The sequence below is a fragment of the Cervus canadensis genome, chromosome 18 (genome assembly GCF_019320065.1).
Source record: "Cervus canadensis isolate Bull #8, Minnesota chromosome 18, ASM1932006v1, whole genome shotgun sequence".
Lineage (NCBI taxonomy): Eukaryota > Metazoa > Chordata > Mammalia > Artiodactyla > Cervidae > Cervus > Cervus canadensis.
In genome coordinates, this window is record NC_057403.1 from 26,962,915 (window position 1) to 26,989,548 (window position 26,634).

Here is a 26,634-nt window from a genome sequence, read left to right on the forward strand (position 1 = left end):
CTTAGGGTGCACTCAGCCCAGGGGAACAGCAGATTGTGACTCCAGAGATGGGCCCTTGGCCATCTTCTCTCACTCCCGGGCCATCCAGTGACAACCCTACAAGCCTGGGGATGGTGCTGCCAAGGAATGAACTCTTCTTCCTGGCCCTGAACTGCTGCCAAGGCCCATTTGAAAAGCATGAAAACAGGGGACTCTGGGAAGTAACAGTTTCCTGACATCTGTTAGGCTCCCCCAGCTGCACACAGCCTCACTCTCCAACAGAGGAATGGCCAAGATAGGAGACAGGGCTCTCAGAGGCAAGGAAGAAAGCAGCTGGAGGTATCTGGGATGGGTGCAGGGTGGAGAGCTCAGCAAGGTGACCAGACCTAGATTCTAGGAGTGGCTGGGAGTTGCATGGAGACTGCATGCTCACCCACAGGGAGACACAGCAGCATCCCCCAGGCATCACTGCATCATCTCAGCTCAGGCCAGGTTTCATCATCAACCAGGGGCAGGGGTCACGGCACAGGCGCCAGAGCCGCGGTGCAAGGCGACAGGCTGACGGGCCAAGCCTGGCTTCCTGGCCATCTGCCCTCCCTGGGGGTGGGGGGCTCAAGGCCAGGCCCCACCATTGGCTGGTGCAGAGGGGAGGGCGTTAGCCCAGAAGGGCAGGGTCAGGAGATGATAGTCCTGTTTTTAGGAACTGGTGACATGGAAGACCCCAGCCTCTCCTCCAAAAACATGTGGCATGTCCTTGACCCTGGCTCCCCCTGCCCCCCACACCACATACGCACCACCTGGGGCCTCAAAGACACTATTCATTCCTTAATTCCTCCATCTGTACAACCAACACACTGGGTACCGGGCGGCGCGGGATGGCCGGGACTGGTACACGGCCATGAACAGAAGAGCGAGGCCCTGTCCCCGGGAGCCCTGCATAGACCCCAGACCCCCTCCCCACATCTGAGATGGACAGAGACAGACAGACAAGGCGAGGCCACATGGGGCCAGTTTATTGCAGTTAAATACCTCTCTCTCTCTATTTTTTTTGTCCATTTTTTCCATAAAGAAAATTAGAACACACTCACACACCCAGAGGGGAGCAGGGTTCCAGAAACAAGAGGTGGGGTGGGACGTGGCCTCCCTGCTTGGGTCCAGGCCCCCCGCAGGACCCCCTCCTCCCCATAAGCACCCTGGTCTCAGTACCTCGAGAGTCCGAGGAGGCAGCGGGGTGTGGCAGGGGCTCTGTCCTCCTCCCTCTGGCCTCCAGGTGAGACCACTAGAAGTGCTGGGTTGAGTGGGGGCCGGGAGAAGGGAGACGGACAAATGGGGGAGGGGCTATGGTTTCCAAGTTGAGGAGGGTGGTGGGCGCTTATCCACAGAAATGCATTATTTCTCCCCATTTTTTTTGTTAAAAATCTACTATAAAAAACGCAGCTGGGGGAGGGGCGTTCGTCCCTCTCTGTGCTAAGGGCTGGGTAAGGGGACGGTGGGGGCCCGGAGGCGGCCCCCACCGCGTGGTAGGTGGTGTCACTGCCGGGCGCTCTCGCCCACCATCTCCAGGTTGTGCTGCTGCAGCTGGGCGCGGAGCACGGCGTTCTCATTCTTCAGCTCCTCGATCTGCCAGACACGATGGGGGACAAGCAGCCAGAGCTGGCTCCCCGCGTCCTGGGGTTCCTGGGCGCCCCCCATGCCCGCCCTCCTAGCCCTGTGGCTCACCTGTTGCCGCAGGAGCTCATTGTCCATCTGCAGCCGCTCAGCCTCCTTGAAGGTCTCCTGCATGCGCTGGTTGGTCTGGCGCAGCTCCCGGATGTAGTCGCAGGCCTTTGACAGGATCCCTCCTTTGCTCTGGGGGGCAGTGGGCATGAGCATCAGTGAGCACTGCCTGGCGGCCGATGCCCACCAGTCGTCTCAGCCTGAGACGACTCCAGGGTCCAGCGCTCAAGACGGATTCTCTGCAAGGGGGTTGGGGAGGGGGACACTCACCGCTCCCGTCTTGCTATTATCTGCATTACAATCTGGAATGATTTTTGAAAGCTGGACGATCCAGTTGTTGATCTTGTCCCTCCGCCTCCGCTCCACTGTGGCGAGAACAGCAGGCTGTGTCCACAGCGCTCCCTCTGTGCCCGGGCGAGTCACCTCCCGAGGCAGATGCCACGAGAGCCGAGGCCGCCGAGGCACAGCCGGGCCCACCTGAAGTCACACGGCCAGCAAGTGCAGGGGCCCGACCTGAACCCAGGCAGCCGGCACCAGCCCGCTCCACATGGCTCCTCAATAGGAACCAAGAAATTCAAGTGCCACCCTCAAGTGCCACACATACCCTCAGGGCAGCACTGACAGCTGAGGGCTGCGGGGTTTGTTCTGTTGGCTGGCCCAGCAGGTTTTGAAAAATTTGAGTCAACATTTAAAAATTAGAAAAGTTCACGTAACTGGCCTCTTTTGAAAAAAGGAGTTGCGGCGCAGTGGGCACGTGTCCCTGGGAGGCAAGAAGAGGCCAGAGCCCCTTTACATAGGACCCGGGTGACCCTTTCTGGTCCCCACAGCCCCTGAACTTGATTCTCCATTGTGGTACTCATGTATCCCCAGAGTTCTGGACTCCACAGTCCTGTTTTTCTCATCATTAAAATCCCAGTCTGACCACATCTCACTCCGCTTACAATCCTTCTCCATGGCCCCGGCAGCAAGTCTCAGCTTCCCCGGCTGGCACTGCAGTTCTCAGGGGCCTGGCCCGTCATCAGGGCACTGGGTCACCCAGAAACACCTCCAACCCTATCTTGAAGGCCAGGTTTGACAAGCTACTGGCAGATTTTACTTGGAAAGTCCAGATGTGTGATTTATAACACACTACTGTCTCACTCTGTCTGCTGAGTCGAGTGGCAGCTGCCCCCTGCAGACAGGGCTCATATGTGTCTCTGCTGTGGCCTGTCACGACTTAGGACAGTGGCCTGGGGGCTGCCTGCACTGCAGCCTGAGACCCCTGGTTTGGGGCTCACTGAGAAAGCTGTCCCAAACTTTCCTCACCTGCTGAGCACAGTACAAGGCACTGCTAGGGCCACACAAGAAAGCCCAGCTGGCCCCCACTCTCACCCTCCTGCTAAGACAGTCCATGGACAGATGCAGGTGGTCACTATAGAGGAGGGGAGACTGTGGGTGGGATTTGGAAAGGAGGGTAGAGGAGGGTATTTTCTCAGGTTTGCGCGACTGGGGGAGAGGGTTGGGATGCGAGTGAGAAAGGTGGGGTGGGCCAGAAGGCTGCCCCTGACCCCCCTCTCCTGCTGAGGCCAGCACTGCCCCTCAACCCAGCTGTTCCCTCAAAGAACGTGCCTGGCCACTAGAGGAAAACCTGACTGCCTTCCCCTGGCGCTTGCTTTTGTCCACTCTCTGCTGACCGGTCCTTCCAAGTGCCCCCACTCTGGCCCGGGTGACAACACCCTCCCACACGGACTTGCTTCCTCCCTCGTTCTCCTCTCTTGCCGCCCACAACCTCCCTTTACCACAGGGATAAGAATACTGCCTGCTATCGCCCTTCACCTGACCCTGGCCCTGGGGTCAGTGAGTACACAGTCATGTGCCCCATCACTACCCTGGTGAGTGAACCTTCCCAGCCAGGGCAGCCATGTCTGACGGTCTTTGGGGACTCTGTGGCCCCAAACAGCAGCTGAGCTGAGAGTGCGCCCCAGCCTCCACGTCCATTCTGAGGTGCCAGCTGAGGAGCTCACGAGCAGACGGCTGCCCTTCGCTACCCTCCCACAGCCTGGCATCCTTGAGCCTGGGCCCCACGCTGCAGCCGCATCCCATGCCCACTCCTCGCTTCCTCACTGGGGGCCGGGCTGGAGGTAGGGGACACCTTTAGCTTGGATTCACTTCTTCAAAACTTACTGCTTGCCCTACTGTGTGCAGGGCCCTCTGCGAGGCCAGAGTTCATGGCGGACTCAACCGCTGTCCTGCTGGCACTCACGGCACCAACGTGAAATTCACGTGAGTGGGAGATACTGACACCACAGACTGGGAGTTACAACTGGAGACAGTACCCAGTGCCTGGGGAATGCCATGGCGGAGTACTGCTTTCAACGTGGAGTGGGGTGGAGTGTCTCTTCAGAGAAAGGTTTAGAAAGGAAAGATGGGGGTTGGTTTCTGAGAGGAAGGACAGTAGGCAAAGAGGCATCATGAAACCCAGAAAAGGGGACATGCAAACACTCTGGAGGGTGAGGAGGTGGGGCGGGGGATAGGAAAAGGTGGTAGAAATAGGTTGTGAGGCCCTGAATGCCCTGTCTGTGGGTCTGGACCTCGTGTTCTCTTCCCCGAGGGGTCTAGGCCCTCGAGTCTGGGGCCCTTCTTGGCATGTGGTCAGGCCTGTGGCTTGGGGAGGCCACTTCGGCACAACTGAAACGGAGGAAGACCAGTCAAAACCAAGGCCATGTTGGTTCCTCAGAAGGCTTCAGTCACAGCCATACCACCTTTAAAACAACTTAGAGGCAAAATCTGCCAGGACTAATGGGAGAAACGGGCAAATCCACAAATATAACTAGAGATATCAACACTCCTCAGTAACTGACGAAACAAGTAGACAAAAAAATGAAGATAGAAAATCTGAACACTGTCAGCCAACTTGACCTAGTTACCACTGATGGAACACTCCACACACATCAGCAGATATGCCTTTTCAAGCACACACAGAAACTTTCACCAAGATAGACTGTATTTAGGGCCATAAAATAAAGTCTCAATACATTTCAAAGGACTTAAGTTATATACAGAGTATGTTCGCTGATCACAACAAAACTAATTTACAAATCAGTAACAAGAAGATACCAGGGGATTTCCCTGTTGGCCCAGTGGTGAAGAATCCGCTTGGCAATGCAGGCAAGGTGGGTTCAACCCCCTGCTTGGGGGCTAGGACCCCACATACTGTGGAGCAACTAAGCCCTCACGCCACAACTAGAGAGTCTGGGCACTGCAACGAAAGATCCCACATGATGCAACAAAGGCCCAACACAGCCAAATAGATAAATGTTCAAAAAAAAAAGATATCCAGAAAACCCATAAACATTCATAAGTTAAACAACACATTTCTAAATAATCCCATGGGTCAGTGAAAAAATAATCAGGAATACGAGAAACATTCCAAATTGAGTAACAAGAAAACACAACGTATCCAAATGGGATGAAGCTAAAGCAGTATAAGACTGAAATCTGCAACTATAAAGGCTTGTACTGAGAAAAAAGAAAGGTTTAAAGATCATCTTGAAAAGCTGGGGGAAGACACCCAGCAAATTAAACCCCAATTAAGCAGAACAAATAAATTGGTCACAGTATAAGGAGGAACCAATGAAATAGAAAAAGCAGCTAAGAAACCAGTTTTCACATAAAGATCTGGATTTCTGGCTTCTTCAGACGTTCGGTAGCAGGGAGCCCAAATTCCGACACAGCAGCAACAGCGGGCACTGTTAGACCACCTTTCAGGCAGGACAGACACACTGACCCCCAGTCACTATTGGGGACCATCACTCCCCTTTCTGCTACACCAAGTATACTGACTTCCTTGGGCCCCTGAAGACATCTGCCTGCAGCCCAGAGATGGGCCCCTGTGGTATCAAGAAAGGTGGAAAAGAGGGAAAAGCAGAAAAGGTTGATTTGAGGTCCGCTTCGGCACAGCGTCTTGGGTCCTGCGGCTGTGAGGGAAGGAGAGCGCAGAGTTGAAGTGGCCTAGCTCTCGGGTCTGGCTGGGGTAATCATGACAGAGATTCATCTTGCTGCTCTGGAAGAAGGAGGCTTTGGGAAGGAGGGACAACGGCAGGTTCTGGTTTGGACACATTGAGTGTGAGATGCTTCAATAGAAAGCATCCAGCAATAGAAATTTGGAACGAGCACCCCAAAATATGGGTCTGGAGGAGCATGAGAGAGATGGAGCAGAAAGACAGCTGTCGGCAGTGCACGGGGTGGGGGAGCCCTGGGAGGACATCAGGGAACAGTCTCATCTTTTTGGAGTCACATACTTTTCTGGAGAAAGCCCGCAGACCCTCTCCTGGGGGAAATGATGCACACCAACAACTGGGGATAGGGACTTGGGGAGACTGACCATCCCCAGGCCTGATGTTTCACTCTCCTGACCACTGGAATAAGGGGCTGGACCCCAAGAGAGACTAACAGCCAAAGCAGTTTCCTAACTTTACCCATCAGGAAGAGTCACCTGGGGAACTTGTTTTAGCACAGACTCTAGACTCTAGCGCAGGGTCTAGACCCTCTCGGACCTACCCATTCAGCATCTCGTGAGGATGACCTAGAGATGGTGATCATTAACAAGCTTTCCAGGTGACCAGGAAGCCCTGCTCTCAGGAACAGGCTCAGAAGGAAAACCAGGGCAAGGAGAGCAGAAAGGAACGTTCCCAAAAGGAGGGGAACAGGCAGGGTCAGATGCTTGGAGTGCAGACAGGAAAGGAAGCCAGTGGATTTGGCAATGAGGTCGTCATGGGTGACCTTAAATGGAGCCGTTTTGGTAGAGAAATGAGCCAGATTGCCAAGGGTACAGGGCGGCTGCCGGGCAGAGGGTGGGTCAAATGTTCTGCAGGTTAGCAGAGAGTGGGCTGGCTGCAGCTGGTCAGCAAGGGCAAGGTCATGAGCAGGACTGGCTTTTGTGGGATAAGGAAGCATCAAGACTTTGGAGCTGGATTAACCCAAGGAGAGGCAGAGTGACAGTAGGGTGGACAGTGACTGGCTCATCTTCCCAGAGTTGCCTGCTGTGGTCTTACCAGGCAGCACACTACACTGGGGGTAGCTGAGGGCTCATGTCTCAACGCGCTGCACCCTCGCTCTGAGCCTCTGGGGTAGTCATGTTAACACATTCGCACACAGGACTGAACAGGCGCAGAGACGAAGAACCAGTCCAAGGTCACACAACTGGTATGTAGCAGAGCTGGGACTGCCCGGGAGCCAACAGGAGACCCCTCAAACTCACCACACCCCAAAACCAAGCTCACACTCACTGCTTCCCTTTAAACGAACCTGACCCCATCATAAAATCCTGATTCATGAAGTCCTGATTCTTCAGGCTTGGCCTCTTCTCCCCTACAGCTTGCCCCCTCCCCTGACGCCCTTTCATGCCCTGTCCTGTCTGAGGCCCGCAGCTGCAGTCACCTCCTATTTTCCTAGCTTCTGGCATCCCATCACCCTTAGTATCCAGTCTCCAAATACAACCCCTCTGCTGACTTCCCCCTGAACCAGCACAAAGATCCAGGAGTGGGGGCCCTGGGAGGGCCTGTGACAAGGCCCATGTGATCTGGCCCTGGCCAGTCCTCCCACGACTCTGCCAACTTCCTCTTTCCTTTCCTGAATTCTGCTCTTCTTCAATCACACCGAGTCTGTTCCAGCTCGGGCTGGGTGTTTGTACTTGCTTATCCCTCGCTGTCTGGGACTATTCCTCAGGATTGTGGCCAGCCCATTCAGGTGCCTGCTCAAGCATCACTTCTAGAGAGGCCCACAGAGCTCCCTGCTGCCATAACGCTCCAAGTCCTTACCAGCCTTATCTTCCTTCACGCGACATATGACTTACGTTCCCTGACGTCTTACTGTACCTTTGTGTAGTTTCTGTCTCTCCCACCAGAATGAATACCCTGTGAGAGCCAAGGCGCCTGTTCCATTATCTGGGTGTATGTGAGGCCTGGAACAGGGGCTGGCACCTAGCACATATATGCTGAGTAAAGGTCTGAACTCCCTGAGCTGCTCAGAGCATTGCTGCGGGAGCCACTCCCCATCAAACACAGTGAGGACTCTCAAGGCCTCACCCTGACATTCAAGGCCCTCCTTGGCCCTCCCAAGCACTCCACAGGGAACCTCTGCTACAACCAAACCAGCACCCCCGGAGCAACCCTTCTCCACCCTGACTTCCCAGGCTTCCCTCTGCTGGACAGGCACTCCCAGAGGCCACCTCCCTGGGGAAATATCACCTGCTCCGCCAGTCAGTGTTCAGTCACACACTACCCTGAGCTACCCTGAGTTTCCTAAACACTCCACGCTAGGTCCCATACCTAGCACAGGGCACATACTGCCCAGCCTAAATCCTCCTTCAGGAAGTATCTGCTGAATGACGGCTATTTGAGTGGAAGTGTTCCCTGGACATGTTCATGCTCCAGCCTCAGCCAGAGACACAGACTTCCTACAATTTCATTTCAGATGTACTCTCTCTCAGATCAGGGCTACTTCTGGAAGCCAGGCTGGCAGTGGGGTGGGGGGCTTGAGCAAACCAGTTGCCACATGGGAAGGCAGGTCCAGCTGTGCCAGAGCAATCCAACTTTCCCAGAGGAGCAGAAAATCCACACATGAATGTGAAACTCGCCATTTAAACTGCTGGGCATTACTTGAGAGTCACCAGCCAGGATGACAAATATACTACAGCTCATGCCTCCTGCCTATATATGCTCCTGACAAGGAACCGCTCTGCTTCTGCCTTCCCAGCATTCAACCAACACCTCTCGAGCACTTGGATCAATAACTTGGCCACTGATCTGTGACTCCAAACACCCAGCTGGGGTTGAGCCCGTGAGGACCAGCAGCTCCCGCCTGACCTTACCTTCATTATGCTGAGCTCTCCTTCTCTCATCCCGTGGCGTTCTCGTTCCGTCGATTTTCCTAGAAGAGAATGGAAAAAATGGGTACATGTTACCTCCAGCCATGTGTCCAAACGTTTATTAAAGAGTCAGGCTTAAAAATGATCTCTGCAAGACAAATCGATATGTAGAGACAGAGAGAGAGAGGAAATGGTATTGTCTTTACTTAAACTAGAAAAGCAAAAGCTGACCAAAAAATACACCAACTGCCTGCTGTGTATTCAACTGCCTGGTTCCCATCCCAGGAAAACTTCTTCCTTGGGTGCCCACAACAGGCCCTCCCAGCATCCCGTACTCCTGGGACCAGATCTCCTGCACATACGGGGAGTAGGGGTGTGTCCGAGGTGCAATTGTCCTCTGCGTTCCTGTCTGAAGTACGTCCTGGGGCGTCATCATGACATAGAACTGGCCTGCAGGGAAAGTGGGGGTTAGCGCTAAAACTGGGGGCAGAGTCAGAACTGGCTAGGGGTGGGGGGGCTTCCCTCCCTGCTAGGCCTGTTGCCTCCCCTGCCTTCCGCCCTGGCCCCTTCCTTCCTTTACCTCCAGCCTGCAAGCTCTGGTCTGTGGTCTGTACGGACACAGCCGTGGTATCTCCCACACTGGACGCTGGGAAATAGGCAAATCGGGCCTCCCCACTGACAGCCTCAGCAGCCGGGCTGCCACCATTGCTGAAGGGATTTTGGATAACAGCCTAGGGAGCAGGAGGACAGAGGCCACCCTTAGCCATCTTTGCTCCCCAGTCCATCCCCTAGCCACCATATTTGATGTTTACTGCATTCTCGACAGAGAGTGGGGAACCCCTGTGTCCCACTCTGCCCTGTATCTCACAGCCCTGGAACTTGATAGCTACTAAGCAATCACTTGGGGAGCTGACCCACTTTTAACTCGAAGAGACTGCCCTGTGACCATGATTCCCATTTCACAAAACAAACAAAAAAAGATGTTCCGAAGGTCTTGCCCCGGGTTTCACCGTGCAAAACATGAGATCTGACCTGAGGGCCTGAAGGCGTCATCTCAGTCCCACGTGCCCCACCCCCCTGGCTCTCCCCAAGAACAAAGTCAGTGTCCAGTGCCCCTTCTCCATCCCCCCAGAGGATGCTGAGCACCTACCAGTGGGAAGGGCGCTGCGGGACCTGGGGGCACAGAGGCAGCAGCGGGGCCGGGGCGCTGGGTGGCCCCATCCACACCCACCTGGGTCACAGCCTGCTGACCCCCCGCGAAGGCAGCCGTAGACACGACGCTGACGGCGCCTGATGTGTCGCCCTGGCCGTCCAGCTGACCATCAGTCACCTGGACCACGCGGTACGTCACCTGCAGGGGGCGGCAGAGCAGCGAGACCCGCGCTGGGGCCCAGGCAGGGGCCAGGTCCGAGCCCCTCCCAGCCCGCCAGCCCGCCCGCCCGGGACTCAACCCTCCACTTGCCCGCCGGGCTCCGGGCCCGCCGCCTCACCTGTCCTCCATTATTCTCTGTGCGGAACTGGTACTGGATGTTGTGGTCGCCGAACGCCGCCTGCTGGACGCTGGCGATGGCCACCGCCGTCTGCTCCTCCGCCCCAGGCCCGTCCCCGCCTACGGTCGGAGGGTCGCGGGGATGGTCAGAGGTGGCGCGGGCCAGGGCGCCCCCAGTGCCCTCCCGGGCGCAGGTCGCGGCCCCGGTGGGCCCCGCGAGCACTCACCTTCTTGCAGTTCGACACCCTCCTCTGCCTCGGGTCCCTTGTCGTGACTGCGGGGAGCACAGGAAGAAGAGGGGATCAGGGCTGCCCGCGCCCCCGCCCCCTCGCCCAGGTGCAGGGCCCCCATCCCGCCCGGCCCAGTCTGGGACGGCGGCCCTTCGGGGACCGGGGACCGGGGGTATACGTGCCGGTCCCCCCTCCCTCGCGGCCTCCATTTTGAGCTGGGCCGGGCGGCCGCTCGGGATCATGGCGGCCCGGTCGCCAGGCCGAAGGGCCGGGACCAGGGCGCGCGGGGGCACGGGCCGGCCGGGCTCCCTTACCTGGCGGCGGCAGCAGCGGTGGCCGAGGCAGCGGGATCCAGACCCGGGTCCAGCATGTCCATGGGGGGGGTGGGGGCGGGGGGGGCGCCGGGCCCGGGGGGGAGGGGAGGGGAGGGGAGGGAGGGAGGGGAGGGGGCGGGCGGCCGGGGGGGCCCCGAGCCCGGCGCTCACGCCGCGCGGCAGGAGGGGACGGAGGAGACACGGGAGCCGCTCGCGCTGATCACGGGGACAAACAGTGGGGTCATGTGAGGAGGAGATGCCGCCGCCGCCGCCGCCGCCGCCGCCGCTGCTCCAGCAGCCGCCTCCGCCCGCTCGCCCGCCGGCCGGCTCCCGGCGGCTCTAGGCTCCGGGACGCAGCGCAGCCGCCCCCCGCCCGCTGCACGCGGCCCTCGGGCCTCCTTCCCTGAGTAGCCGCCGCCGCTGCCGCGACTTTTTTTTTAAACCCGGCCCGCCCTGGATGGCCGCCGCCTCTCCCCCGGATCGCCGGCTTGCGCGTCCGCCGCCCGGCCTGGCCCAGTACGGCGGCGGATCGCTGCTGCAGCCGCGGCCGCTTTCTATTTTTTCCCCCTTTTTTTTTCCTCCTTTACTTGAGCTGCGCGCGCGCGGCGGCGGCGGCGCGAGCCCGGGGCGACGCGCGCGAGGGGGGAGGGCAGCCCCTGGGGAGCGCGCGCGCTGTCTGTCTCTGACGGAGGGCGGGCGCGCGGGCCCAGGTCTCGGCTGGGAGCGAGGTCGCTGCCGCAGTCTGCGCGGCCGTCGCCCGGCACCCGCCGGCGGGCCGCCCGAGTGGAACGTGGGCCCGGATGGAACACCGGGGGACCTGGAAGAAGGCCTCCGGTCGCCGGGGACGAGGCAGGCGGCTGGGTTTGGAGACAGTAAAGTAGGTCGGGGGGGGCGGGAGGGTGGGGGCGTTGGGTGGATGGAGGGGAGCGCGCGCGCGCGCGCGCCCCCGTCGACCGGACTGAAGTGCGCGAAAGCGGATGCCCCAGGCGCATGCGCACGTCTGGGCGGGGCCGGAGCGCGCACGCAGGGCGGGGCGGAGCTAGCGTGGGGCACGTACTCCGGGCGGTGCAGAGTCGGAGAAGGCAGAGCCGGTCTTTTCCTCCTGGCTCGGGACACACGTCCCATGGGAGAACTGGACACGCGCGGCCTTTTGCAGACACACACATCAGCTGTCCGGGCTCCCCACCTCGCGCGGCAAAACAAATGCTTTCCTCCAGACTCAGGACTTGTGATTAGAAGTTTTATTAGTTTTACGAGATCATCAATAATCCCTCCAATTAAAAAAAAAAAAAGTACAAAAACTACATACAAAATGTTGAGATCAGACGACTAAACTTTCCCGACTCAGGGCCAAGTTCTGCAAGGGAGAAAGAAAGAAGGATGTGAGCCGGGGAAGACTCGAGAAGAGGGTCCAGGAAGGCTTTCAGGGCCTCTCACTCACCTTCTTAAGCCTCCGCTCTCGTGAAGCCTGAGAGTCAGTCTCAGAGTAAGGGGGAGGCGCTGGAGGGTAGTAGGCCTCCTCTTCTTCCTCTTCCTCCCTGTAAGGCCTCCTCTCCGCTGGCCCCTTTTTCCTCAAGGCTTCTTCTAGTAGCCGCCCGTCATAGGGGGGGTCCCTGGATCTGGAGCCATCATCCCGAGGGTCCCGGGAGCGCTGGTAGCGGGCCCGAGGGTCAGCGTGAGGTTGCTCCCTAGACCTGAAGTCATCGTAGTGCGGAAAGTGCCTGGAGTCGTCTTGGTCTTGGTCGTAGAGGTCATCGCGGCTGCGACTTCGCGGGGGTGCATAGGCCCGGCCTCTCCTCCCACTGCTTGGGGGAGATCTCCTCCCTGATTCAGCAGAGGCCGGCCGGGTAAAGTCATCCAGAGCATCCACAGAGCGGGCTCGGGGCCTCCCCGCACCCCGGCTGTTCCCTGGCCGCTCCAGGGGGGCCTCTTGCTCCCACCGCCTGGAACTCCGGGGGGAGTGGTGACCCCATTCCTCATCCCTGATGGGGGTGAGGGCAGGGCCCCGTGAAGGCCGGGATCTCCAGTCGTCCTCGTGGAGAGAGGTGACTTCACTCATGGCTGTAGGGAAGGAAGGTGTCTCTTACTGGTGGGAGGTGGTCAGGAGCGAATGTCAGGAGCCCCGGGGCCCCGCGGTGTCACTCACTTGGCTCATACATTCCCAAGGGAGCCCCAGGCTTCTCACCTATTTAGTGATGATCTGCAGGGTTCTGTACACTTCACTGTGGCCATGGTAGGGAATGAGGGATTGTGTTCAGGATGTGGAGCAAGCGTCCCTGGGCAGTTATCAGGGAGACCAGCTTTCCCCAGCCCCCTCAAGAATCCCTCAGATCCTAAGGCTTACCTCGTTCTACACGGCCATTGGGGGGCCCGGGTCGAGAAGGGTCGAAGTTGGCCAGCTCCTTCTCCATGTAGTATAGGACCCGCATGGAGTCGTCCTGCTGGTTGGCCTGAATCCTGTAGCCACTGCGAATCTCTAGGGACAGGAGTTGGAGGTGATCAGTTCCAGAGGTTGGATGCTGACCATCCCCCCTCCCCTATAGGCATGTCCAATTTCATAAGGATTGGTTCTCACCAGAGGTCACGCTGCTGTCTGTGTCACGAAGCAGGGGTACCTGGGAGCTATGGCCGCCAACTGGGGGAGACTGGCTGTCAGGAGCAAAACCCTGCATTCCCAGCCCCCTCTCCTCTGCCCCCAACCCCCTCTTCCAACTCCAGACCCCTTAATGGCCAAAGGCCCAGTCTCCCTGCACCCCCCCACCTCCCACCAGCTACTCCTGGCTGTCCCCAGGGCCTTACCTGAGCTATTTCTGTCGAAGTCTCCAGAGTACCCATTGTAGAGAGGGCCCATGGGGATCATGGCTGGTGGGGGCGGGGTCTTGGCAGGGGAGAGGTGGGCATAGGTGCTGGGGGCGTAAATGCTTGGGACACCCGAAGTGGCAGCTTTGCCTGCAGCATATACTGGAGAGAGAACACACAGCATGAGAAGGGCCCCAGGGGCCACACGCCTTCTCCCCAGTCCCCCGTTGAGGAGCTTCCCTGGGTGCTTGGTTGGTTGCTATAGGGTCCCTGAGGTCAGAGGACATGAGTCGCATTGAGTTATCCCTCACAGGAGTTTTAGGATGGGAGGGTGTGCACTGGTGGCCCCAGTCAGGAATGCCAGTTTGTTTGATGGTACAGTGGTTTCCCAACATCTGACAAGGTTTTACGTCAAGCTCTGCTGCCAACTTATCATAGGACACGGCCACCCTGGACCTGTCCTTACAGAGCCAACAGGGGCAGAGGTGTCTTGTAGATAAACACCCATGTGTTGGACCCACAAGCCAGAAACAAGTGGTCCCTTTGACATCCGAGCCCTTGCGCTAGAAAAATGGATCATCTGGGGGCGGGATCCTGTGCCTGCTCCCCTTTCTTGCCTGCTGGGTCCTCCCTGTAGGGTCTTCCAGACCCCGAGGTGATGGGAAGCCGTCTTGGGAGCCTCAGCATTCACTTCCTCAGCCAACCAGCAAAGCGTCTCCCCTAGTGTTTCCACCTTGGGGACTGCACCCATCCTGCCCCCGCCCGGTTCTAGGCTTGACAGCTCAAGGGCACATCCTCCCCAGCACCTTCCTCCCTGGGCAAGAGGCTGGGGTCTGGTGGCTGCTCTGAGGCAGAGTCACGGGCCTAGGCAAGTCGCTTCTGTCCCGGAACTCCGATGGGAAGATGGAGTGGGGCATTGGGCTCAGAAAGCTCCCTTCACCCCGATTCAGCAGCAGAAGGCTCAGTGCTCACCCCCACCACACCCCCCACACCGAAGCAGCCCCTCAGCCGTTGGCAGATGTGCTGTTTTATAATTAGCTCTGGGAGTTGCTGCTCTAGGACGGCTCAGGAGGGCTGTGGCTGTGGCAGAAATAACAGGGCCTCTGGCGGGGAGTTAATGGGATCTCAGTTTGGGGGAGCAGGGCCTCAGGATGGAGGAAATGGGGGCCCTGGGACTGGCTTTCACAGTCCTGGTCCCTGCCTTAATTAGCGGGGTTAACTGCAAACTTGTTTGCAGCCCTGGGGGGACTCCCACCCCACCTGTGAAATGGACTAACACCCACCCCCCCAAGTAATAAGCAAGATGCCCACAACTAAAAATGCTGAGAGGGAGGGGATGGCCAGCGCGGGCCTCCAGAGAGCAGTGGATTTTATTTCTTCAGGCAGCGGTGAAACAGGTTGACCACTGCTGAGTTCAGTGACCAGAAAATTAGCCAGCATGATCTGAGCCGTGGCCCCGTGCTGGGTCCTGACACACAGCGTTTCCCTTAATGCTCATGACACCCCGTGATGGCAGGACCCTGCAGAGAAGGAAACCAGTTGCTCACCTGAGGTCACATGGTGTGAGTGGCGGGGGCTCTAATTTGCATCCTGGCCCTTGGTCATTACCGGTGCTGACAGCAGCAATGTCTGGCAGCTGGTGGGCGTGGAACGCTCTGTGTAGGCCAAGCCCCACTCTAAATGCGGGACACACCAGTTCACTGGGTCCTGACTCATGCTGTAGAGCGGGCTCTGCGTGGCCCCATTTTACAGAGGAGGAAATTGAGGTTGAGAGGAGAAGTCCTTCACTGGACTTCCCAACAGGTAAAGGGGTCCAGCCAGGCCTCTAACCTCCACCTGCCCAAGCTTGTGATGACTGCCTATGATTTTACCTGTACTGTGTTACACTGGAGTCACGGAACGTGGAAACCTTAAATGTAAGGATGCTAACACACATCCATCTGAGCCACCTGGGTACTTCTTTCTACCACGTGTTCACTCTTGGCCTAGAAATGAGCAGGTGCCCTGAGAGGGGGCAGGTCTGTCCCTCTTTTGGTCTCTTACAGTCTAGGTGCTCCTAACATGTAAAGTTCTTTCTTTCTAGCCGCCAGGGTCATCTGTTCGTCAACCAAAGATATGGTGAACTTGACAATGACAAAGGAAAAGGTGAGGTACCCTCACTGAGAACTAGTAGAGAAGCATGCTCTCACGGCCTACTTTCAGTACAAGGAACAAGAGAGCAGGTATGTCTGGGTGTAACTGGCCTGTGTGAACTTCCATGTCAGAGTTGATGGAAACTTCCCAATAACTGAGTACAGAGGTGCTCTCGGCAGCACTACCTCCCCAAGGCGGGGAGTGGGGAAGCAGGAGGAAGGAGGCTCTCTCTTCCTTTCCCGCCTCTCCTGTTTGCTTCTTCCCCCTCCACCTCTGGTCCCATGTCTAATCCCAGACCCTCTCTGATGTGCTGGATGGTCCTTAAACGGCATCCGTGGAAAAATCCAGCATCCTTATGTGGATGTGGGTTGTTAAAAGGTGCTTAAATTTGGTGGGGCTGTAAACCTCACTTGGTTTCTGACCTTTTTCACTTCAGATTTTGTTTTTAAAAGGACTTTTACTTCCCGGTGAACAATGTTTTGTACTACTTGAATTTTTTTTTTTTTTTTTACCTTGTGCATAAATTATACCTTCAAAAGGAAAGACTTGAAATAAATGAAAAGTAAAAAAATAAGTGAAGAGTTGAAGTATGTAAATGATAATGTAAAGTAGCAGGTCCTCTTTGGCCCACTTTTCCCCAAACTACTCCCCTCATGACCTCCAAAGTGACACTGTCCCAGGAGGCAGGCAGATGGGCGCCTCCTCCCCTTGGACCCAGGACAGATGCCGAGTGGGAGGGACGTGCGGCGGGTGAGGGGTACTCACGGGCCTCGGGGCAGCAGCACTTTTCCGGGCAGCAGGGGCACCTGACGTAGCAGCAGCAGGTATGGGGGCAGCACTGACACCAGCAGATGCCCAGCAGGAGGACGACGAGGAAGGCAGCCAAGCAGACCACGACCACGAACAGCCAGTCTGCGGGGACACGAGAACTGGCCCTGAGCCAGGAGGCCTGGGAGGGAATAGGGATGTGGGCACTGGGGCAGGGCCTGTCTGCAAAGCCCATCGGGGAAGCTGCAGCCCCAGCCCTTGTTGGAGTTTCCACGGCAGGGGCTGGGGTGCAGCCACAGAGGGATGCCCGCTCCACTACAACCCAGGTCAGCCCCAAGGTCAGGGAACCCACCCTGGGCTCATCTGGACAAGGCAGTAAACAAGAGCAGACCTAGCCAGAAGAAGATGGGCTGTAGCCTTGAGAGGGGACAGAGCCAGCTGCCCAGGCCCCGACCGCTAGAAGACCACCACAGACACCAGTCACAGGAGCCCCCTGTCTACACCCCAGGCCCCTTGTCAGCCAGCCCAGCCCACCCCACAGCCCAGAGCCAGGTAACCAGATGCCCGGAGTTGGCGGGGTTATTAGTGGGGCCCGAGCAAACTGTTTAGAAAAGGGGGAGGATACTTAGAAGCAATAAGTGGTATGTGGGGGGACTCTACCCCCGTACCTTCCATGGGCCCCGCCTGAAAACCAGGTAAGAGCTCGGCCACCCCCGAGGTCCTGCCTGGAGGGACAAAAGAGAGACAGATTATGCTGACCAGGGCCAGCCCAGGCCATCCCTGCCCTGAAGCCCAGCTCCAGGCTCATCAGGGTGGAGGTGTGCTCTGCAGAAGAGACGGGGTAGGTGCCTAGGAGGGTCCTAGCATGCGGTTCCTGCCCTCCACACCCCCGTCCCCTGTGGGTGCTGTCTTCCAGAAGGCTTCTGTCACATGATTCACTTACTCACTGTCCCCACAGGGGATTCTGTTGCCCAGAAAGGTGCCAGGACACATCCCATGGGCTCAGGAGGTGGGACCTCAGTTTGGGATTCCATCTCTTCCACACCCACATGGTCCTACCATCCCAGGTAAGAAGGACAGTCCTAGTCCATAAGGCTCAGGAAGACAGTGCACTAGGGCCCAGGAAAAGGTTTTAATTATAAAGTCTGAAGAAGAAAATGTAATAATACTGAATACATAGTAACAAATGGTCTTTGTAACAATCTAACTGTAAAAGAATTTTTGTTTTTAATCTGGAGGAAGAGGCCCTTGAAAGCAAAAGTGCATACATTCCAGGGGACCTCTGGTGGTCTAGTGGCTAAGACTCCATGCTCCTGCTCCCAGTGCAGGGGCCCTGGGTTCAATCCCTGGTCAGGGAACTAGATCCCACATGCTACAACTAAGAGTTTGCAACTAAGAAAGACCCATCACAGCCAAATAAAAATAAACATTTTTTTTAAAAGTGCCTTACAGCCCGTAAAGGTCACAGCATGGCCCTGGTTCTCAGCCCACCAAGGTCCCCTGTGCAAGATTTATGGCCCAGCTGGTGCCTCCTTTAGGTGCCACCCACCACTCTGTGCCACACAAGTGCTGTATCTCAAGGGGTGTCCACACGCCTGGCCGTACATCAGCACCCCATGCCGCCTGCCCCCAGGACGGGGGTCCAGCAGGTAGAACGGTGGTTCTCAAAGTGTGGTCCCATCCCGGAGGCCATGTTCCTGATAACTAAGCCACTGCCCTTTTTACTCTCCTTCAGTAGAGGTACAGCAGAGCTCTCCTGAGGCTCCATCACGTGTGATGATGTCAATCGCTCTGATGGTAATACTTGTGTGCCAGTTTCAATTTCTAATATGTTAAGCAACTGTAAATGTAACCCACAAAAACATAAACAAACCTTCTTTGAAATCCTGAGTAATCTGAGTGTAACTGGCTCCTGAGACTAAATTTTCAGACATGCTGATGTAGACTGTGCATTTTACAGAAGAACACGCGCGAGTTCTGTGGGCCCTGGGTGCATGCATTCTGTCACCCAGACGTGGACTCTCGTCACGTGACCTGAGCACCCTGGGGCGTGGTCCCCATCATGTGGGCTCGTTCTCACGTGTGCCACCTTGCATCATGCGTGTGATGATGGCAATGTGTGACCCGACAGCATGTCACATATAGCATGTGCCACATGGGACTATATGTGTCCACTGAGAACAGAGCATCTGGCTAACAGCAGCATCCCTTCCACACATGGCGGGGGGGCCTCACAGCAGGACAGGGGCTGCTGGCGGGTATCCCAGCCCACTCCTGGGCACGTGGGGGGAGGGCTTGCTTGAGGGGAGCACTAACTATGCAAGCCACACAGCACCATCCCAGCAGGGCAGAGGGACCGCGGGGTGAGATGTGGCCTTAGGTTGGGGAGGGGGCGCAGCTGAAGCGGCCTCTCGATTACACGCACCATCACCCCTCCGGGCTCAATGCCCATCACTCTGACCATTTTTGTGCTTTTAAAAACTGAGACCAGGAAGGGGCAGAGGTCCCATTCCTCTCCACTCTTGGTTTGGCTCTGGCTTATTTAAGATGCTGCGGGGCAGGGGAGGGGGTCCCTGTCTGGGGTGCAGGGTACAGAGAAGCCCAAGTGACTGGTGGTGCTGTGAGGGGAGAGCGAAGCAGGCGACAGAGCCCAGAGAGAGGGCTGGAGGGCAGAGGGCGGACACACAGAAGTAGCAGGAGAGGCCCATCCCCAGCCTGTCCCTCAGGACCCAGACTCACCCAGGACGATGAGCTCTGCGTAGGCCTCGTTGTTCCCCTGGAGGTCCTGGGCCGAGACCACGGAGCAGTAGTACACGCCGCTGTCCCCCCAGGCTGTCTGGTCGAAGGTCAGGTCAGCATCTGCAGCAGGGGGCACACGGGTGAGGGCCCTGCGCTGGAGGGGCGCCTGGGGGGAACGGGGCTGGGGCAGGGGTGGGGGATTCAATCCCTCATCCTGAGGGCCTGACACCTCTCAGGCTCTGTTCTAAACTGTCACATGGGGAACTTCAGCCTGTGAGGTGGGACTGTTATCTTTCCTGTCTTGGAGAGAAGAGCAGTCTGCTGAAATTACTGATGAGCTATAGAGCTGTGGCGAAAACGGGAGTGGTAGGCCGGGATGGTCTGACCCCACTCAGCTATGGCCTCCACACACCCCCATCCCCCTCCCTTCCCCTCCCTATCCCACCTCTCAGAACAAAAGTCACCCCCCTGACTCGACCCGCTGTGGAGCCTACGACAGACCCAGGGTAAGGAGGCAAAGATAAACAGGCCAGATTCCAGGAAGCAGGAGACTCCCGCACCCAGCAGAAGGCAGGGGTGTGAGGGAGAGACTTAGACCGGTTCCCTCCTCCATCCAGCTATCAGTCCACACATTCCAGGTCACGGCCCAGGGCTGGGGATGCTCTCGTGACACAGCCCCAGGCAAGGAGCCTGTTAATGACAGCGATAATGAAAGTCTTTCCCCACATCCGGTTTCCTCTCTACTCCTCAGGCCCTAATTAGTTAAATCCCTCAGCCATTCTGCAGGGTGGGGCCCGCTGGGCAACTCCACCTTGGGCCTGTGGAGCTCTGGACATAGAACAGGCCAGAGACGTCCTCACAGAGCATCCTCACAGCCCTTCTCCCCACCTGCTCTGGCTCCCGGGGACCTACCCACCAACTGCCCCACGGACCGCCAGCCCTTCCCCAGGGCGGCTCAGAGGGCAGCCACTTGTGTGCCTCACTGCAGTACCCAGGAGGGAAAGAACCAGAGCCTTCTTCCTGCTTTGGAAAGAAGACCTCACATCCATAGTAAAACCTCCTTCCAGTGCCTATCGCCACCATTCCAAGGGCTTCCCCGGTGGCTTAGCGATCAAGAATCCGCCTGCCAGTGCAGGAGATAAAGGTTCGATCCCTGCGTCGGGTAGATCCCCTCACGAAGGAAAAGGCAACCCACTCTCGATTTCTTGCCTGGAAAATCCCATGGACAGAGGAGCCTGGTGGATTACAGTCCATGGGGTGGCAAAAAGGTTGGACACAACTTAGTGATTGAACAATGACAGCACGCCATTCCAGCGCTTCACCATGGCCCACAAGGCCTTTGGAGCCATCTGACCACTGCCTACCACACCAGCCCCCTGCATTCCGTCCTCCTCTACTGGCCAGACCCCAGACACACCGGCCTGCTCATTGTCCCCCACGATGTGCTGGGCTCACCCCACTTTGGCGTGCACCCCGGCTGTTCCTCTGGCCTGACTCTCTGTTCTCCGACCCTCACAGGGCTGGTTCCACCCCGCCTGGCACAGCTCCCCTGCCCTACTGCCAAATTCTATCAGCCTACTTAGGGGCTGACTGGCCGTGAGCCCATCCCCAGGGGAAGGTGGGCTCCAGGAGAGCAGAACCTGGAATCCCCAGGCCCTGGTCAGTATCTGGAAACCAGCCCCTTTCCTCCTCACACTGACTTTCCTCAGCGTTCTGGACACGTGGCTGTCCTCAAGTAGGCACATGATACAGTCATTCAGTATTTGACGCACTCGATGCATCTGATGTTTCAGGCAGTATCTGAAGTACTGCCATACTAGAGAGCAACAGTTCTCAAAAGTGCTCCGTGGAGCCTTGGGTTCCCCAAGACGTTTTCACAGGGGGTCCCTGAGGTCCAAGTTATTTTCACTATAATAGTAAGATATTTGCCTTTTTCACTTAATCTCATGAGTGTAGTGTGGAGTTTTCCACAGGTTACAAGCACATGTTATCACAATATACTGAATGCAGAAGCTGCTTTGAGAATCCAGCTTCTATGCAGCCAGACTGTAAGGAGACGTGCAAAAATATAAAAGCAACGCCATACATTTTCATTAAGGTTTTTTTGTTTGGGGAATTATGGTTATTTTTTCATAAAAGTATGTTATTTAGACCAATCTATAGTTTATTAGGGCTTCCCAGGTGGCGCGAGTGGTAAAGAACCCACCTGCCAACGCAGGAGACAAGAGATATGAGTTCCATCCTTGAGTCAGGAAGATCCCCTGGAGGAGGGCATGGCAACCCATTCCAGTATTCTTGCCTGGAGCATCCCACAGACAGAGGAGCCTGGTGGGCTACAGTCCAGAGGGTTGCAAAGAGCGGAACACTTCGCACAGCTCGTGAAGCGGCTTAGAACAGCATGCATACTTTGTTATCATCATTAAATAATTTTTTCAATTTCTCACTTTTCTAGCTGTAAAAACAAAGTTCTTTGAGGACCTCAGTAAGTGTGTAAAGTGACCCTAAGACCCGCATGTTTGAGAACCACTGCTCTAGAGGACAGCTAGGAATCCCCGCCCAGACAGGGCTCAAGCTTCTAACTGGAAAGAGAGACAAATAAAAAATTTAAACATATTGTGCTTCAGATGGTGATAAGCAGCACAGAACTCAGACGGGAAGTGCCTCTGTCGTGGAGGTGGCGACTGAGTTTAAAGTGACAGGAAGGTAGGGTGACCTTGGGCACTGACGCGCTCCTTTATGGTCAAGCATCCAGCCCCCAGTAATTGATTTTTCACTATGTGTTAGGTCCCTTTGTATATATTCTTTCATGGAATCATCCTAAAACTCTAACCTACATTCTCCCAAATCCTCTGAATTCTCTGTAACACCCTCTTGGCCCATCGTATTTTCCACTTGTATCTTTGAATCAGACTCTGAACGCACCTCTCTAAAACCAGAACCCTAGACCAGGGCCCTGCCCAAAGCTGGAGTGGGGCTTGAAGGCAGCCCCTGCCCCCTCCAAGAGCTCCTAGGCCTGAAGCTGAAATCTGGTCCTGTGGGCCGGATCTGGGCCTCAATGCGTTTTGTTTGGCCTATACTATGTTTTCAAAACTCACGAAAAACATGGCTTTCCGGCTTCTTTTGATCCGTTCTAAGGCCTGAGTTCACCTCCTTCCTCCCGGCCGCACCCTGTTCCCAGTCTGGGTCTGGTCCTGACATCACCTGGGCTGGGCATTGCTCGAATTGTTTTAGATAGAGGGAGAAAATGCCAGGTCTCCAGCTGGGCACAGGAGCTGGGCTTCCCTCCACCTCCCTGGGCCTCTGGTTCCTCATCCGCACACAGCAGAGGCGGCCCTCGTGATCTCAGAGGTCCCACAAGCTGCCAGGTCCAGCGTTACCAAGTGGGGGTGCACACGGTTCCCAAGCAGCCTGAAGAGGTAGAAATAGGGCCCCGATCCAGGCACCGAAGAATGGAAGTGGAAGCGGAACCACCCAAGCAGAGGCACACCACTCTGACTTCCCCAGGACGACTTTCACTTTTAAAACCTGGGTGGCTGGTGAGCCTAGGAACAGCGAAGGCCATTCTGCTTTTCTCCATCCTCAAAGCTGAAATGGAGGAAGCTCCCGTGGCTACTGGGCTTCCTGAAGGGACATACACACAATGGATGTTTATAAATCATGGCCTGTATCAAACCCAGGCCCAGGTCAAGACAACTTGAAAAACCAGGACCTGTGGGCCTCTGGAGCTGGAAGAATCTGCCCCAGATGGAGCCCGAAGGTCACTACAATGACGGACTCAGCAAAGGGGACATGATTCCAGCCAGCCTTCAAGGGCACTCTCAATACGGGAGTTGTCCTGACAGTGCTGTCCGGTCATACCTGATCCAGGCTGGAGAAGCCCCTGGATTATGGGGTAGGGGCCTATACAGGCTGAACACCCACCCCCCCAACCCCACCCCACCCCCGCCGCCGAAAGTCTATTATCCACAGGAACAGCTGCTCAAGGAAATTCAGGGCCAGCAAGGCTAGTCCCTCCCTGAAACAAGACTGAGAGGCTAGGTCGCTGCCCATGGTCCAGACAGAGACAGAAGGGGTGTGCTCTGGGGCCTGGTCCCCTAGGCTCTGCAAAGGGATGCCCCCTTCCCTCCGCTGCCCCCCTGCCAATGATTAAAACACTCATCCTTCATCCCTTGCCCGCTGTTGCCCATCACCCTTCTCTCTGCCCCCTGGATTCTGTAGGGCCCAGTCCCAGTTCCTCGTCAAATTATATTCACCACAGTCTTGAGTCATGATCACATATCACCCAGGTGGGTTTTCTTTGGAGCACCCTGCGGCACCTTCTAAAATCCTGTTACTCTTTTGCTGCTTATTTGTTGCCTATTTGATCCCACAGAGGTATCACCTCCTTGAGGGCAGGGATCACCTGTCCTGATCACCTCTCTAGCCCCAGCAACTACCATAGCTTCTGGTGCTTAGAAGATGCCCAATAAAGGCCAAGTGAATGGATCAATGAATGAATGACTTCCCCACCCCTAACCTGGTCCCAAGAGGCACCTCCTATGAGCAGGTAGCATGACGGTGAAGGACAAGTGCTAGGTTCAAATCCCAGTGCCAGCCCTTTACTGTGTGTGCACCAAGATGAACTATTTGATCTCCCTGTGACTCAGTTGTCCTGAGTGTAATATGGGCATAAAGCACCTGGCAAGATGTAGGCTTTCTCCACTAATATCCCTCACTCCTTCGGTTCACTCCTGTTACCTCCTCCAGGTGGGTTCTTTGCTGACCTTTCTGGGCAAGCAGAGGGGTTATTAGCTTGGAGACTAGGCCCCAAAGGGCTGACTTATAATCCCACTAGCTGTGTGACCCTGTGCAAGTCACTTTAACTCTCTGGGTCTTTGTAAAGTGACAGCAACAGAAGCTACTTACTCCATTATTATCATCTGAATGAGCTAATTCACATCAACCTGGATTAGAGCCTGGCACACAGGAGCCCTTTTATAGGTTATTAGTTACACGCGTGCGTTTGTGCTAACTCGCGTCCTGCTCTCTGTGACCTATGGACTGTAGCCCGCCAGGCTCCCCTGCCAAGGGATTCTCCAGGCAATACTGGAATGGGTTGCCATGCCCTCCTCCAGGAGATCTTCCCGAGCCAGGGATTGAACCCACGTCTGCTGTAGCTCCTGCATTGCAGGTGGATTCTTTACCACTGAGCCACCAGGCAAGCCCCTGTTACTATGTAAATTTTACTTATTGTTGCTGATGTTACAAGTATTATTATAGAACCCCTGCCCCTCTCTCCATTACCCACTTTTCTTCACCTTTAAGCACTTGAAAGTACGTGTTTATTATTGTTGTTCAGTTGCTAAGTCGTGTCTGACTCTTTTTTCACACCATGAACCATAGTCTGCAGGCTTGTGTTTGCCTTATTTGTCTGTCTCACTGGAATTCAAGCTCCAGGAGGGAAGGCCTTTGATAATTTTGTTTACTGCTGTATTTCCAGGGTCTCAAGTGGTACCTGGTATACGTTAGGTGCTCGATGAATCTTTGCTGTTAAATAAAGGGATGGGTGGATGGGTAGAAGGAAGAATCCATCCCTCGGCCAGTGCTTTCAGACACCTATGCTGATAAACCTCTGAGAGGGAGCCTACACCACCACTCAGGCCCACCCCGTCCAATCCCGCGTACTTCCTGTGATGGTGATCCTTCGGCCCTGATAGTAGTCTCCCAGGGTCACGGCATTGCCCTGCTTGGTGGCCACAACCCTGACGGTGCGTGCGCTGTCCTGGCACTCCACGTAGGGGTTGTAGCCTGGGTTACCAGCCGCCAGCTGGGCGTTGAGCTGGTTATCAACACTGGCAGGAGAGAAGGCATCAGCGATGCGGTCCCGGCAGAAAGACTTGTACTTCCAGATCACGATGGGCGCCGTGGGGGTCGAGGTCGACTGGTAGGTGCAGGGCAGGGTCACAGGTTGGAATAGGATCACCACGTGGTAGGGGTCTGACACAGTCACCTGGATGGCGCTGGTGGGGGCTGAGGACAAGAAGAGAGTCAGCAGAGGGACAGCTGTGAGCGCAAGGAAGTACTTCAGCAGGAAGGAGCCACATCACTTGTCACATCACCAACATTTACAAGTGTAAGGTTTTAGAGAGTGCCAGGCACACACTGTTCCTTAATCCCCAAGGCAGCTCTGATAATCATGCCCATTAAGAGAGCCAGGGGTTGAAGTGGCCACTGCAAGGTCACACAGCCTGATTCCTTGGAACATCCTGACCATTCCTCTAACCAGAGTGCAGCCTCTGAACTGCTTCCAGTCCCCTCTTCCCTTGGCCACCCTCTCATGGAAAGGGTCTGTGGCCTGTACAGACAAGCCCAAATGGCCCCCCCAAAAGCCCACAGTGCTCGAGGCCCACCTTTTCAAAAACAACCAAGTGTTCCAAGTTACTCCAGGTTTTGTGAATTGGGGGTGGGAAGGGCCGGGGGATTCTGGAGTTGTTTGGATTGCTTCGCCATATAGTATCTAAATCCCCAGTTATGTCACCACCAGCCTTTCACCTTGCCCTACCCAAAGCCATCTCAAATGAATATGCCAAAAGTGCTTGCTGAAAGATAAACGTCCCCCTGAAACCCCCTGCCCAAACAAACATCAGATCCAGCAGAAGATGGTTTCTAAGTTAGTTCATAAGTCCGTTTCACCAGACTCTTAACGCAGATATTCTTACGACATGACTGGGTTAGGGAGTGGGGAATTTTCAATACCGCACCCACACGACGCCTGGGCGCTGCTTCTTGATCTCACCCCCTAGGAATCGTCCGATCCAGCCCTCAGGTGCCTTCTCCCTGTTACCCCAAGACTCAGAAATCCCGACCTGCTACCGAGTCCTCACCCCCGCCTTTCTCAGTGACCGGGTGGTCCTTCACCCCTACCCCACAAAGGGTCCCATTCTCCCTGCGGCTCCCGGGTTCGCTGTCCCGGGAGTTTCACTTCCTGTTGTCTCTGAACAAGGGCGGGGGAGCGCTCTCAGGCACGAACAGAGAATTCCTCTCTCTCTGGCGCACAGGGATCTCCGGAGACCTTGGGGATCAGGAGGTCTTAATCTCTGCGCCCCCCCTCCCCCAGTTCTCCTGCCTCCGGGGCGCTGTAGAACTCCAGGCATCGCCCTTCTAGAGCGCCCTCCCGGCGTCCCGCAGCACCAGGGGCCCCGCGCTCCGTACCTGTGCACAAGGTGCTCAGAAAAAGCCACCCGAAGACGACCGCGCCCCAGCTCAGGGCACGCGGGCAGGACTCCAGTCCCCCGGAGAACTGGCGGGCCAAAGGCGCCATCGCTGCCGTCTGGGCGCGTCGCGCCCGCGCGTCCCCTCCCTGGTACCGGGAGGGTAGGGGGCGCGGCGCCCACCAAGACTGGGAGGGGTGCCTGCTCCTCCCCTTCCCGCTTCCGCTCCTTGTCTCCATTCCAAGCCCACTCTACCCTATTCTAGGATTTTAACTAGAGGAAACCTCGTGGATGAAGAGCACGCGTCCAGCTTGCGGGGAGAAACTTGCTTGTCCCACTGTGGCTCTGCGAGCCACTCCACCCCCCCGTGCCTCCGGGGAATGGATCGGCCCAGGTACACAGGGTGAGAGCGGAGGGCAGGGCTAGGGGG

General features: G+C 56.4%; 2 protein-coding genes across 4 annotated transcripts; both read right to left on the minus strand.

The window, feature by feature from the left end:
* Positions 1-964: 964 nt before the first annotated feature.
* USF2 (upstream transcription factor 2, c-fos interacting) lies at positions 965-11,469 on the minus strand. Of its 2 annotated transcripts, none has more exons than XM_043437466.1 (10): positions 10,576-11,469; positions 10,259-10,305; positions 10,033-10,151; positions 9,774-9,893; positions 9,123-9,273; positions 8,905-8,992; positions 8,546-8,604; positions 1,966-2,060; positions 1,699-1,827; positions 965-1,599 (listed from the first exon to the last, which is right to left on the minus strand). In XM_043437466.1, the coding sequence occupies exons 1-10, from the start codon at positions 10,635-10,637 to the stop codon at positions 1,510-1,512; spliced, it is 960 nt and encodes a 319-aa protein (XP_043293401.1). In that variant the 5' UTR covers positions 10,638-11,469; the 3' UTR covers positions 965-1,509. The 2 variants fall into 2 exon arrangements, with proteins under 2 accessions (XP_043293401.1, XP_043293399.1); XM_043437464.1 differs by having other exon boundaries at positions 9,693-9,893.
* Positions 11,470-11,801: 332 nt separating this feature from the next.
* LSR (lipolysis stimulated lipoprotein receptor) lies at positions 11,802-26,634 on the minus strand. 2 transcript variants are annotated; one of them, XM_043437309.1, is made up of 10 exons: positions 26,206-26,634; positions 24,679-25,023; positions 19,015-19,134; positions 16,944-17,000; positions 16,273-16,419; positions 13,375-13,536; positions 13,151-13,210; positions 12,920-13,051; positions 12,017-12,636; positions 11,802-11,932 (listed from the first exon to the last, which is right to left on the minus strand). In XM_043437309.1, exons 1-10 carry the CDS (start codon positions 26,441-26,443, stop codon positions 11,897-11,899), a joined length of 1,917 nt encoding a protein of 638 aa, XP_043293244.1. In that variant the 5' UTR covers positions 26,444-26,634; the 3' UTR covers positions 11,802-11,896. The 2 variants fall into 2 exon arrangements, with proteins under 2 accessions (XP_043293244.1, XP_043293245.1); XM_043437310.1 differs by lacking the exon at positions 16,944-17,000 and having other exon boundaries at positions 26,206-26,632.